The 14,305-nt window shown below is 42.7% G+C and overlaps 1 protein-coding gene across 1 annotated transcript in view; it reads left to right on the top strand.

Moving 5' to 3' along the window:
- The window catches only part of pitpnm3 (PITPNM family member 3), an 82,691-nt gene that overhangs the window by 35,102 nt on the left and 33,284 nt on the right, over positions 1-14,305 (top strand). The window contains exons 4-5 of the mRNA XM_041940616.1: positions 9,834-9,904; positions 10,067-10,287. Coding sequence (XP_041796550.1) covers positions 9,834-9,904; positions 10,067-10,287 — 292 coding nt within the window. The remainder of the gene's footprint in view (positions 1-9,833; positions 9,905-10,066; positions 10,288-14,305) is intronic.

Here is a 14,305-nt window from a genome sequence, read left to right as displayed (position 1 = left end):
TGGTGCTTGAGGTGTTAAGTACACTCAATGCCCGCTGAAAAAAAAAGATTTTTTTTAACCTTAAATGGAGCGTGTGATGTATATGGTGTCTGCAGGGGTCTAAAGCTGGTGGGCATAGTGGGAGACGCTGACCCGAGACATTATTACATGGTCACACAGCGTCTCTTCTTTAAAACTGCATGTGCCCCCAGTTTCCCCAGACTCACACCCACTGAGATCATCTGTCTTTATCTTGTGTGATGCATGAAAAAAATCCACTGTTTTCACGAACAAACATACGAGTACGCTGTCCACTCCTCTTTGTGAAGCAGAAAGGGTGGCAAAGATTAGATGTTCCCACTGTAATTGAGTCAATGTGAAGCTGTGTCTCATACAGCAGGTGCTTTCCATTTCAATCACGCCACGCGACTGAAACGGCAAAGCATGTGTGCAAACGCGACTAATGCCACGTAAATTTGTTTTTCCAACAAACCTATTATCAGACGCTGAATTCAGCTCTGTGATCTCTTGTTCTACGGTATTTAAGACTCTCTGAGATGGAAAGAAAATACTGGGACTGCTGCACATTTATTCCCACACAATGCTGTTGAGAGTTTCACCTGGACTGTCTAAGTGATGGTAATGGCATTCTCCCTCTTTCCGTCTCTCATGCAACAAAGTCAAAGTTACCCAAAATAGAAACACTCCCAAACGTGGTGCTGCATACAAATGTGCATATGCCTGCTGAGGTTCTGTGTTGTCTGTTTGTTTACATCCTACACTCACGGAGGCACTGGAATATTAGACATAAATTTAGCTGAGCAAAGCCGGGCGTAGCAACAAAAAAAGATCTTAAAGCAACAGCAACAACAGCTACTGCAACAGAAGTGGCTGAAATCTTTTGGGAAATTAGGAACGGATTGGTCAGAGAGGTGCAGATATCCTCTAATAAGCTCAAGACGGTTGAATATTACCAGAATCGTGTGATGTTTTCAACCTGTTGAGTTGCACAGAGAATCAGTGTGCTCAACAGGTTTGACCAGAAATGTGATTTTAGTTCATCACAGATATATCAGTGCGCCTGCATCAGTGAATATGCTGACCAGCAACTAATAATGCAGAGCAGAAATGTCAAAGATTTTTTTTTTTTAATCATTTCCTGGTGCATTTCACGCCTTCATTAGACAGTGATAGACAGGAGGTGACAGGAGGTGAGGGAAGGGAAGATGCAATAAGCCTCTGCAGCCAGATTCAATCTTGATGTCGGGGTTCAGGGTCCTGCAGACATGGAGCAACATTAGCACTCATTTGGACTTCAGCCACCTGATCTCTTTTAGCTCTATTTTTGGTCTCTTTAGCGTCTAAACGCTCCACTGTGTTCACCAATTAGTCGCTAACTTTGTCTGTCTGCTCAGGTAGCGGTTCAGTGGGTTTCTAGAGCTTTCTTGCAGGAGACAGCTGCCTGCTGTGGCTGAAAGCGATGCGGTGAAAGCGAATCAAAACATTAAAGTTGGGCGCCAGAGTTGCGGGACCAAATCAATCTGTGAAAAGACTCCATAAAAGCTCCATAAAGCTGAAGGGAACTGCACAGTTGGGTGCTAACTATTTCTGGGCTTGAGTGACCCCTTTCACAGATACATGCAGTTATGTGATCGACAAATATTTATTATAGACACTGTCTCACATACTGTGTGTTGCTGTTGACCTTTAAAACTCCAGTAGCATTTGGGCGTTAGAACATACTGTGGAGTTTCCAGCCTCTATTTTGTCAGCTCGCTCTCTGTTGCAGGTAAAGAATGATGTTTCATTGTCCTGTCAAACAAATAATCAGCTAAAGCCACCTATTTACTTACTGACCTCTTTGCTTATGAATTATTGTCAGTGGTTCTAAATAAAAGGAGGAGAAGGAGACTATGTGGGATTGTTGTTGTGCAGGTCAGAACAAGGGTCAGCTTAGAGGTGCAGCAGGACTGCTCTTACTCTCTGCAGCGGTTGAGTGGTCACATCCACTTCCCTTTGATTACATACATTTGTCGGTTCCTCAGATGCATCTCTGGGTTTATAACCTCTCTCCCCTTTGCTCTCCATTATTCTTTCATTCTCCTTTTTGTCCTCCTCAGCTCCTCTAACCATCATTTTCCCTCTGGCCTCCCCGTTCCTTCGCTCTCTTCCCGTCACATCACCTCATCATGTTCTTATATCGCCCCCTCTCTGTCTTCCCTTCATTCATTACTCCACAAGCCACGAGCGACTGTAAACACTTTCCCTCTCAGTAGAAGCAACGGTGATGGAAACCTCAGTGGCAGAGAGGAATGCCTGAAGCACAACTGCCCCTTATTTTCCACTGTACTCGTCTTCTTCATCTCCGCTCAGTGACGTCCTACATCAGCCACTGCTCCAACGTCAGGCTCTCCATCTGTTCACCATGCAAACACTCTTATCTGTATATTTATGCAGCGCCACCTTTTTTTTTTCCACTTCATTCACCGACTGATGCTGTATCATATAGTCAAACCTGAAATAGCCACGTTACGTAAGTGATAAACAAAAACTACTGACTCTGACTTGGCTGATTTCTCGGTGCTTGCTGCCAAGGTGGGATAACATTAGCTAAACTGGCCACGTCAGTGGAAGTAGACAGTTTGGAGATGACTCAGTGATAAGCCCTGCCAAAAACAACCCAACACGGACCTTTTTTTTCCCAGCAACATGTAATATATGGTGGGAATATAATTCCACACAAAGTGACCTGGAGAGAAGTGTATTATATTGAATGGGAGACCGATTTCCTGTTTTCTGTGGCGCGTCACAGCTTTCTTCTGCATGCACCCTGAAGCTCTATTCAGACACACACGCAAAGAGGGAGTGACAGAAAACATAAATTTAAGGTCTGAGACTCATCTGTATTCTGCCCGCTGCCTCCCTCGTGGTCATTTTTAACACACAATCTTTGCATAGGCGCAGTTGTCATGTCACTTAAATTCCCATTAAATGAATGCTTTCTCTTTCTCTTGGAGAGAAAACAGCTTAGAGAGGCTTGAAAGCTGCAAAGACAAAAGCAATTTCTCTGCTAAATTATAATTAAAGACGGTAAACAAGAAAGAGTGAGAGGTGGGGTAATGATTACGAGTGACTGACCTGAAAGACTCAGCTCTCTACGTCCGCAGTATTGTTCTGCCTCGTCTTTTGTTATTACAGCCCCTTGGCAGTAATTGTACCGTTGTTGTTAGAGGCTTTTTCTCCCGTCTGTCTGTGTTTCTGTTGTTCTGTCCTCGTGTCTGTCGTCTGTCTGTAGTTGCGTGATTACATGTGCATTTGTGTGTACATGTGTACGTTTGTCTGACAGGATATGAAGTTAGAAATGTTGTGCGATCGCACATTGAGAGAAGATAATCGCACCCAAACAACACTGTCGTCGCCTGGAGCTCCAGAGGGGAGGGGTGGGGGCGCGGGAGGAGGGGAGAGACAGAGGGAGGTGGAGGGAGAGCGACTGCATGAAATGAAAATGAACAATCCCGTGAAGCTTCTCAGCTCTACATAGATTTCTCATGCTGATGGTTAACGCTTTCCTTGACCCGTTAGAAATGTCTATCGAGCGTCAGTGTTTATGTGCTGCAGAAATGCATGCAGCTGCCAGTCAGGTAGAAATGGGTCAATAGCACTTAAACCCTTCAACTTATCACACTTCATAACAGCACAGTGCTGTATGTCATTTGCTGCACAATTAATAATTAAATCTATTTCTTCACAGCATAATGTCTGTTGGCCTTTTTGAGTTTTTTTTTTTGTTCACATGGTGGAGTTTTAATTATATGAGTCAAGGTTTTAAGGATATAATGAGTCATATGTTTGAGAAAATGCAAAACCATCAAAGACAAATGCATAACCTTGGGTTATATAAATGAAACTCAATTTTCTCTTTAATATCCACTGAGCTGTGAATTTGCCTTTCATATGCATTTGCTTAAATTAGCTACATAAGCATATGTATCAGTGAGTGACCCATCAGTGAGTAAATGTCATGTCTGTGGTAGATATGAAGCTACAGCCACTGTTAGCTTATTAGCTCAGCATAAAGACTGGAAATAGGGGGGCATGGCTCGCCTCTTGATGTTGGATTTTGTACTGACAAACGAGATGTGACGTGATCTTTAGACGTGCTGGTAGGACTTTAGCCGTGATAGCAGTTTCCTCCTCTTTATGCTAAGCTAAGCTAAGATAACCATCTCCTGGCTGTAGCTTCAGATTTTACAAGGAAGCAAATAATCCTAGTTCCGAAAGTGTCATACTATTTCTTTAAGGTAGATTCTTGTTGCTTCCATCTGTGCTACTTTTGTTTTTCACACCTTCATCGTATTTCATTTTATTTCTGTTGCCCAAATGTCCGATAATTGCACTTCTTCAAACCCTTCTGTTTCCCTCTTTGCATTCTCTGATTTAGTTTTTTCCTCCTACTTTTAGAGCAAAATATCTGCATGCAGTTGTTGCTTCCACCTTCATCAATTATTTATATGACATTTCAGGGTGCATTTGTCAATAGTTTGTATTGCAGCTGTTTATGGTTTTTTCGGTTTTTGATCCAGTGCTTTTGGGCAAACGGATGCCGTTAGTGAATATCAGATCAGCACGTCTTGTCACTGAGTGAGGCTCTCCCGCCTCACTTCCGCCTGCTGTGTATGTGTTAGTGTGTGTGGGAGTGTTTGTTGCAGTACAGCGGCCGCAGCATATAGGCAGGGAGCAGCTGGGATTGTTAGGGATAGACTGCGAGTGTGCATGTGTGCATGTGTCAGAATATATATGTGTCTTTGACCAAGTTTATGTGCTGCATTTCCTTATGGCGTGTGTGTGTGTCTGTGTGGGTCAGCAGGTTTGTCATGCAGTGGAGCTGGTGGCGTCTCCTGGGGTCTTTTCACAGTAGGGCCTCACGACAGACCCTGATGCCAGCAGCAGTGAGCAGATGGCTGAGCGTGTTAGCATGCCTGTACTGTGCCAGGGGTCAGAGATGGCTGTTCAACCAGTCAGGGGACAACAATCCTCCAAATGAGCACCCTAACCTGTTGCTACTTAACGGCACAGACTCTCGAATCACAACAAAGTGGTGCATGACTTCTTCACCTCTCTAGATGATTCCCCCAGCATCTTACCTCTTCTAAGAAAATTCACTCATATTTTCATCACATAAACCCTCATTATATTCTCTTCCTCAGATGAGTCCCTATTGCCCAGTGGTCTACGATGCATGCAGTCCATGTAATCACGATGACCCTTTTATTCCCCTTTTTCAAATATTACACACGAACAAAAAATAATTCTTTCTATAGAGACCATGTATTATTTCCAGTGGTTACTGTACATGGCTGATAATGATTTGCAGAGAAAGTTTGTTGTAAAATTATTTCAGATTAGCCGAAACGATCATAAACAAACATAAAAACCTGTTGCAGATTCAGATCTGATCGTGCACTAGCTCTTAGGAAAATATTCTTCATTTCTGCGTGAGAGAAGCCAGTTTTTTGAGAGAAAAATTGAAGTTGCATCGAGCTTTTCAGATTCTCCCATCAATTAAGCTTGACTGCTTCTAGGGCTGAACTTCACCACCAGTGACCCTGAAAAATTGCGCTCAACGGACGTTTGAGCATCTTTCAGCTCATTTTTTTTTACGGCCCATGACTTGACTGTTTTGCTTCAGTCTCACTGCTCTCTTCGGCATTGTTTTTACTGAGTACTCACTACCTGTAGAGCAATGACTAACGTTAGCAGCTAGCTGGTGAACATAGCGGAGCATCTTCAGCAGCTGCTTAAGATCCAGATGTTTTTCTCAGGAGATTCTCGAGACAAAAACAAGGTTAAAAAAAAGGACAAGTCACGTTCTTCTGACGTTGTCATGTGAATTGAGTGAGTGGCTGAAGCCCAGAGGGGCTCTACCTCATTGCCAGAGCTGGTTATTGCCATAAGGACACTTAATAATATTATGAGCCCGTTGCAGTGTATTTACCACCAATGATTTCTTTATAATGACATACATTTATATAGATTATTGTCCCACACTGGTTTACAATAGGGTATTCATAATCAACTCCCACTAATGTAATCAGGGACTTATTTCTGCATTGTAAATTTCTTCTTTCTGCTTCTTGAAAACGTAGCATGTCTTGTTCAATTGAGGAAAAGATTTAGAGGCAAAAGTAATCTGCAAGAAGAAGCCAACGCTGCTGTTTTCTGTGGACGTCTTCCCAGGAACACAGATAATTCACCATGATACTGTAGCTCTCTAATGAGTTGATTCACACTCCAGCAGGCAGGAAACTTTGAGGGCATTTTGCCATTTTCATACTCCCTGGGAAGATTTGAATCCGTAGTCTGGAAGCCAATCTTCCTGATGATGAATGCAGTCTTTTGCCTTTCACTGTCATCCTCCCGCTTTTGTTTTTCTCTCATCTGCTCATGACGGTGAAAGAAGTGTCGAGACCTGACAGGAAGAGGCCGAGGCGAGTGAAACAGCAAACAAACGCTTCGCGTGCTGGAGAGAAAAAGAGACAGCGCTGAGTTTTATGGGAAAATGACATTTTAAATCACAGTAACACGGACAGAATGACACACAAGAGGGATCCATACAGGGATCAATACATCAATATTTCATCCTTTCTTATTCAGCTCGAGTCGACTTCTCTGGAGAGCCCTTTCATCTTCACAACCTTCTTTCTGGGGTCAATTTTTTCTTCCTCTCTCTCGGAAATATGAAGCATTATAACAGATGCGTTGGTGTAGTGGGAGTAGTGGCTGTGAGTGTCTGCCTTCCCTGGGCTTTAAGCCACTGGAAGTGGCCGTGCTGCTGCTGGACTACGGCACTGTCAACTTTCCACAGGGTGCTTTCTAGGTTAGGTCATTTGTTTGGAGGGAATGAGCACAGAGCGAGAGCTGCTAAATTCCACTAAGCTTCACAGAGCACATATTGACTGGCAGGACTCAGACCTCAGCGAGGAAGCACAAGAAAAGAAAACAAAAGACTTGCTGGATTGCTAGACTCCCCCTGCAGCAGCACAAATCTACTGCAGGAGGATAAAAAAAATCGGCCTCGTAACCGCAGGAAGCCAGTTTATATCGCTAAGCCGCGCTAACGGAAAGATGCTTTTGTCAGTTTGCTCCAATATCAATCAAATGTCTTACTTATCTCCGAATTCAGGAGCAGACCAGCATGTGTGCTGCTCTCACAGATGATGAGGTGTGCGAAGCTCTGCTATTTCCTCTGACTGTCTCTTCAGCAATCTGCTGAATGCAGCTGTTTGCTGCTGTTTGGCAGCTATGTTTGGCTGTGACTGAGTGAGTGCATGTTTGAACGCACTGTTATTGTCTTTTCTCATGTCTTCCGTGATAAAAGAGTTGTTCACCTTTGTATTTCACTTACTAAACTGAACTTCCTTCAAGATAAAGTTGGGACTGAATCACGATCCATAAATGTGAAGCTTCTCGGGGCGCCAGAAATCTAAACTACCGCTATAGCATTTCCTGCCTCCCAAAACAGAGAAGTCATATTTCACCCAATCAGCCACAGAAATTGTAGTCTGTGAAACCTATTTCAGCTTTTTGCTGTAAGGCATTGCACTAAACCACCTAATAATTTTATTTGGCTTTCAGTCCATACACACACGCACACGCACACACACAAACACACTGTTTCAGGGAATTTTGTTAGTGTGAAAATGATCAAATAGCAATTTCTAGAAGATTGGTCTTAACTTGAAAGTGCCCTCTGCCCACGTAGAATGTTTTCTATTTGAAGGTGCTCCAGTGCAGATGTTGGTATCACTTGATTTGAAATGTATACTTTTTTAAATATATATATATATATACATATATTTTTTAATTTCAGACCTTTGAACTTATTTATCTGGTGACTTAAGACCCAACAAAAACAGCTCAACTTTAAATCACTAAACGTCTCTCTGGTGTTGGCAAGGTTCATTGAAAAAAGCACATCTGTGCAACAATCTTGTGTAATATTACATATTTTTACTGCAATTATATATTTTTACTATGTTGTATGTTTTCTACTGTGCAATAGTACAAAAGCACTGTATGTTATTATTTATATCTTATTTTTGTGCAATTCAAACTCTTTCATTGTGAAACTGAACCATCCATCTCAAGGTAATATTATTTTTATACTCCTTTTATATATACACACACACGCACATAAAACTGATTTTTTTCTATATCCTTTTTCATTGTCTATTTGTCCTTCGTTTACATCTCCTTCCAGTCTGTCCGCTGAATGGGACCGAACTGACCCACCATCTGACTCTAAGCCTGTCCTTCAGTGTCAAAGCAACTGATTATTAACTGTAATGTCATTTGAAATGTGTAATGACACACTGCTCGTGACTGGAATCTCGTTACTCTGCCTCTCTTAAGCCTTTTGATTTGGGATGACATGATATCCTCCCCGAGTCAAAGATGACCAATTATACAGCAGCCAATCATGTTGCACAATTGGAGGCAAAGGAGCGTTAGTCAGTGCAGAGAAGAGCGTAGACAAACATTGTTTGTTTGAGACTTAACACATGATATTAAGACTTGGATGTGACTCTGGACGTCGAAGCCAAACCTTGACACTTACTTGTGACTTGTAAAACAATTAATTTTTCCCACCGCTGTCAAATATATAGCATTTATAATAAATGAGGGCTGCAACTAACGATTATTTTCATCATTTGTTAATCTGGAGTTTGATTAATCCATCAAATAATCTTTAAAATATCAGAAAAAGCGGGAAATCCTCAGACTGGAGGAACTGAAATCAGCGAATATAATATATAAATGTCTGATTGTTGCAGCTCTGTTGTAAATAGGTATATCAGTGTCTTCCCATCAAAAGAATTGGGTTTCAATCTAATGCCTTTCAATTTCAAACCAGCCCCACAAATAGGTACAACTGCCTTTAGATCAAACAAGGCAGTTTTTCTGCCCGCTGTCAAATCCCACATTGTTTCACCTCTCCTGCAGTGTTTGCACTCTAAAAGACTTTACAAGGTTTTTGGAGGAACTTTTCTGCCCTACCCCCCTCTTTCAGAGAAAAGAAAACCTCCCGCCATTGATTTCCTGTTACTTTGTGACCAAAATAGTTCAGTGTGCTGAGTCCCTTGTGTGTGCTGAGCAGTGCTAGACAAGCAGGCAGTCGGAGGCAGGCTGTGGGCTGGGAATGGAGTGGAGGGGAGATGACAGTGCGTGAGTCTGTGAGAGTCTCCCATGACAGCCGGTCCCAGACGAGGAGGCCAAATAAACAACGGGCGAGCGAGCAAAGCGCAGAGCCGTGCCTTGAGCCAGGAGAGAGAAAATAGAAAGAGAGACAGGAGAGATCTCAGGAATAAGATGACACAGCGTGCAGAGGCTTCCGGAGAGGGTAATGAGTTTGGCCGGGTTCCCATGATATGCTGCGCCACAGAGAGAGATGGGGGAGAGGAGCTGCTAGTTGTCATCCTTTCGTCTTTTGTCTGTAGAAAAGACGTCCATGGCTATTTAAAAGCCACATGTGATGGCTATAGATGCTGCAGCAGAGAGACAACCACGCTCCTGCTGTTTACTGCCAGTATCGACTTCTGAATCTCACTTGTGCCTTTTAAGCCTGTGGGTGCATAGACCCGTTCCCCCCGCTCAGAGTACGAATGAAGAGAGATGAAGAGGCGTTAGTAATATTGACCATATTCACAGATCGTTGTCCAATTATGCATCTGTTTCTGGTGCGGCTGGGTCAAGGGGCTCCTGCAGTGACCCTTTCTTTCCCCTTTTCTCTCTTTATTCCTCCATCTTTACCTTCCTGCCACTTCCTGCTTCTACCCTTTGCTCATCCAATACAGACGGCCTCTACCAGCTGGGTGGTCCACGCTGTGCCCCTCAGAGCAGCATTGAAGGACTGGAGGACATAGAGGTGGGATCATTACCAACAGCTTTTCAGTACATTCACCTGCAGCCAAGAACACGTAGAAGTACCCAGTTTCTTTGTCTTGCCGCTGCTTTCCCGAAATGCCGCCCCATCCCTTCCTCCCTTTGAGTCTCTCCTTTTAAGTTCTCTTTTTTCACCCTTTTGCAGAGGAAATGTAAGACGCACGTGCTGCTGCTGGTGGTGCACGGCGGAAACATCTTGGACACAGCAGGCGGAGACCCCAGCACAAAGGCCGGCGATGTGGCCACCCTGGCCTCAGTGCTGGAGAAGGTGACGCGGGTGCATTTTCAGGCCGCCAGCGAACACGTGATGATCAAGCTGGTGCCATGTCCGGCCGTGTGCGCTGAAGCCTTCTCCCTGGTGTCCAAGTGAGTGCTGTCGCCAGAGCATCTGCCCCCCTTTAGACTCCAAATCCAGATGTGGTTCAATACACTTTTTTTAAGTTTATACCCTTAAAGGAAAAACCTGATTAAATCACTGATGAAAGGCAGAATGAGTTGATGAGTTAAAAAAGGATATGAATCACATGCTGTGGCCTACACCAAATCTCCAATTTTATATCAACATGTTAGACAGCGCCCACCAATATCATCAAAACGACAAAGGAGGGTATATCTTTAGAAAGAATAATGGTCATCCCTCCAGTCCAGAGGGTGAATAATCCATCAACGAACATTAAAGCTGTTCTGGACTTTATTCACGTTATTAGTTGCCCCATGAAACCTTTAAGACTTCCATTTAGAGTTCTGTGAGAGTCAGCAGAATGCTACAGGTGTCTTCCCTGTCGTCTTTGGAGGAAATAAAGTAGGTGGCCTGTCGGTGTAACCACGTGCCTTTAAAAGCAGACAGGAACAGCCCCGTTTTGGCCACAAATGTAGTTTAGCTGCAAAAAGAACAAGTTGTCTCTTTTAGCCAGGTCACAGATCTGATTGCATCTATCATGCCTCCCCTGAGCTACATGCAAATCTAAATAGGTCATGCTGCTGCATCTTATAATGATTAGTAACTCCCAAAACATACCAGTGAAAATTTGTGCTAACAGCTAAGAACTTTATTAGCACAAACACACATAAGGAGATATTTTGTCAGTTAAAGATGGTTAATTTCAGTGTCACTCAAAGACGTAGTCCTTAACTTTTCAGTCCTGCTTAATTAGGCGACACCTGTAGTCAGTGATGGTAACGCAAATACGGTTTAATACAACAGGTCACAGCAAAACAAACAACCGGCCTTTTTCCTTCACTCATCTCCTTCTTGTCTCATTACTCCCTTCAGTATTTCTAACTGATTTGCTGTCAGAAAATGCTGAAAATGGCCGTCGTCTTGTGTGCCACGATAGCTGCGAGTGTAAAGCTCGCTGACACATTGCGCTCCCTGTGACAACATCATGATAATTTCACCAGTTTAATGCTTTTAATGTGCAGAATGTTTGGTTTGCATTAGCAGTCAGTTAATGCAGCATTTCTTCTAGTAATGTTGGGCCGTCACTCAGCTTGTGATGCTGCAAATGCATCAGTGTTCATCAGTTGGCCACAAGCTCAGTCACCATCGTGTTACCTCATTTGGCAATAGATGCGGACATTTATTTAATTGAAAATCTCTGAGATTATTACTTTCAATTGCTGTTATCATGTGCAACCACATCACAGCCTGCTTAGTGATACAGGGAGGCGTTCACACTTTGTGTGCAGCTATGGGAGGTGACTGTATTTATACCTTTTTAGCGTCAGAGACATGTCAAGCAAGTGACCTGTTATTGCAAATGTTCACTCAGCTAGATTTGGTGGAGGAAGCTCTCAAAGAGTCAACAGGGACTCTGCTAGGAGAGAAAACCCCCTCTAACGAGCAGACACATGAACATTAAATCTCAGATAAATCAACAATACCAAAAGCCGAACAGGTGACGAGGAGTTCGAGGTGGCGTCAGGTTGTATTGTCTGTGCTGAACACCTGCACGACGTCAGCTGGTGAATGTTTGAGTGATTGTGAGGCACGAATGGCTCAGATAATGTTTTCCTCTTCGCTGCATGGGCTTTTTTAAAATGTGAGAGTTTCACATGTTACTGGATGACAATCACATTTGTGATGGCTGGATTCATTTAAAACTGCTTCAGGTTCAGGTCCTGGTATTGCGCGTGTTGGCTTACAGTCACGCTGCCATGGCCAAAATGTCTGCTGCTGTGCGTTTGCTGAGGTGTTTTGAGCAATCTGTCAACAGTGGTTCATGGTTGCATTCCTGCTTTGCCTTTTTTGACATCAGATGGCAATCCAACCTGTCAGAGATGCATTAAATAGCGAAAGTGATTGCAGTTTCATTGAATCTGGTATTTATGTGCCACCAGGTGGTCCTTTATTTGTTTTTATTATTTTCTTTAAGTCTCCTGCTTCTGTTTTTTTATTAATCCGATGATCTCATGAGTTTGATAGACGGCCTTAATTACTTTCAAGCATTAAAGAATGAACTACACAGCACTGTACTGTTTAAGGGGACATTTTCCCAGTCTGAATGCACGAGTGCAAGAATTAGCATAGAGGCAAAAATGCCTTGTTGGCTAATGTGGTGAAGGTTAATTGAGAAAATATATTGACCAAAGACCCATAAACAGGCAATGTTAATCAGTATGCTGATGGCATTTCTCAGCCGCTGCAAGCTCGTGGCCATGTGGAATATTTAACTCCTAACCTTTTTAAACGCTGCTGGTTTTTAATTGTTAATTCACCCCTGAAGTCCTGCAGGTGGCTCCTTCGTGGACAAAGTAAACAGCTCAGTGACATTATACAGTTTCCATTGAGTCGCTGAGGTCTGCTGCAAGGAAACAGTGATGTCTGTCGAATTAGGTGCTGTTACTTTATGATCAGGTTTCATTTGTGGGATCATGTTCAAAGTGGAAATGGTCTGCAGGTTTCCTCAGTGATAAGCAGCCGTGAGTAGAAGAGTCTTCCCTTATAATAAATTATACAGTTTGTCTCCATCTTAAAAGTCTTATTCCTTGTAATCATCTCTGTAATGCAATGAAGTCATCTGCTGGACGATGTAAAAACGTGCATACATTCACGTGTTTGCTCCTTTTTCAGCCTCATCTGCTGCCTGTGCAGAGAGCCGCTTAGGCGTAGCTAATGATTTGATTTCGTGTTTAATGTCACATGTCCCAGTGGTCATCAGTTTTATCTCTGACAGCGTCACTTCGTTTTCGCTACTTTTCCAATTACATGCTGAGGATGTTTTTGTCTGAATTGTCACTAATCACAGTCGCTGAGAGAATGTGTTTGGCAGTCAAGTGAAGGCTTCTGTCTGGTTTTGCGATTGACGTTAGCAGGAGCGAAGTGCTGACTGGAAGCAAGACGAGTGTAAAGAGATTTGAGTGCTGTCGCTGCTCAGCAGCTTGACGTCCGCTTAGCTTTCACCACATCCGCGGATAAAATATTAAAAACAACAACTTCCCCTGGGAGACGAGCAGTTACTGCCGCATCCCAACTGCCTGCTCGTGCGTGTGGACACACACACACGCACACACACACAAACACATGAACACGTACACAATTAACACTCAGGCATGCATGAAATTTTGCTTGAAAAGAGACCCATTAATTTTAAAATGCTTTGTCACAAAGGACCAAAGCTGTCTTATTGGGAAATAAATTAAGTAATGAATGATTAAACACAATGGTCAAATGGAAAGAGAAATAAATAATTAAAAACAATAATTACAAATTGGGGAATAGGTTTAGCCCTGTGTAATACATTAATTCCACGTTATTTCTTTCGTCTTTAATTGTTCTATCAAGCTTTATTTTCCTGCAGGAGGTTTTGTTTTTTTCTGTTTTTTTCTTCAGCAGGATTCTTTTGCCAGGAGTTTGTTAAATGTCCAGATGAAACATAATAGCCGTAACTACGTTTTCATTAGTGTGTATCGGAGAATCGTGTTTTCGTTAGCTCTTCATATCTACAGAGGGAGCGGGTCTTCTTCCACGGAGTCCGCCATGTTTCTGCAGTCGCTCAAACCGTTAACATGTCGTTATGAGTTGTTATAACCTCAAAAATGCAGCTTGTGGTCTTCAGTTTGCAAGTTAAGGTTTGGTGTAACAAAAACCAATCATTGACAGTATGCAAATAAGGTTACAACCATGAGAATACACTTAGAAATACAGATCAAAACGGAGGATAAGATAAATATACTGTACATTTGGGAGAAAATGTGATAAAGTAGCTGCATCCTCCTCATGTGCTACACTTTTGATATTGTTGATTTTGCTAAGAACTAATGTTTGATAATGAACTCAAGTATTTCATAGTTGAGGAAGGGTCTGATCTCCCAGTATATTCAGTATGTATTCAGAGCAGTGTCTTACAAAGCTGTGCTGTATGACCATCTGCTAGAAATGGTA

Source organism: Chelmon rostratus, chromosome 7 (genome assembly GCF_017976325.1).
Source record: "Chelmon rostratus isolate fCheRos1 chromosome 7, fCheRos1.pri, whole genome shotgun sequence".
Taxonomy (NCBI): Eukaryota; Metazoa; Chordata; class Actinopteri; order Chaetodontiformes; family Chaetodontidae; genus Chelmon; species Chelmon rostratus.
The sequence above is the reverse complement of the archived record's forward strand: the minus strand, read 5'-3'. Positions and strand labels throughout refer to the sequence as shown.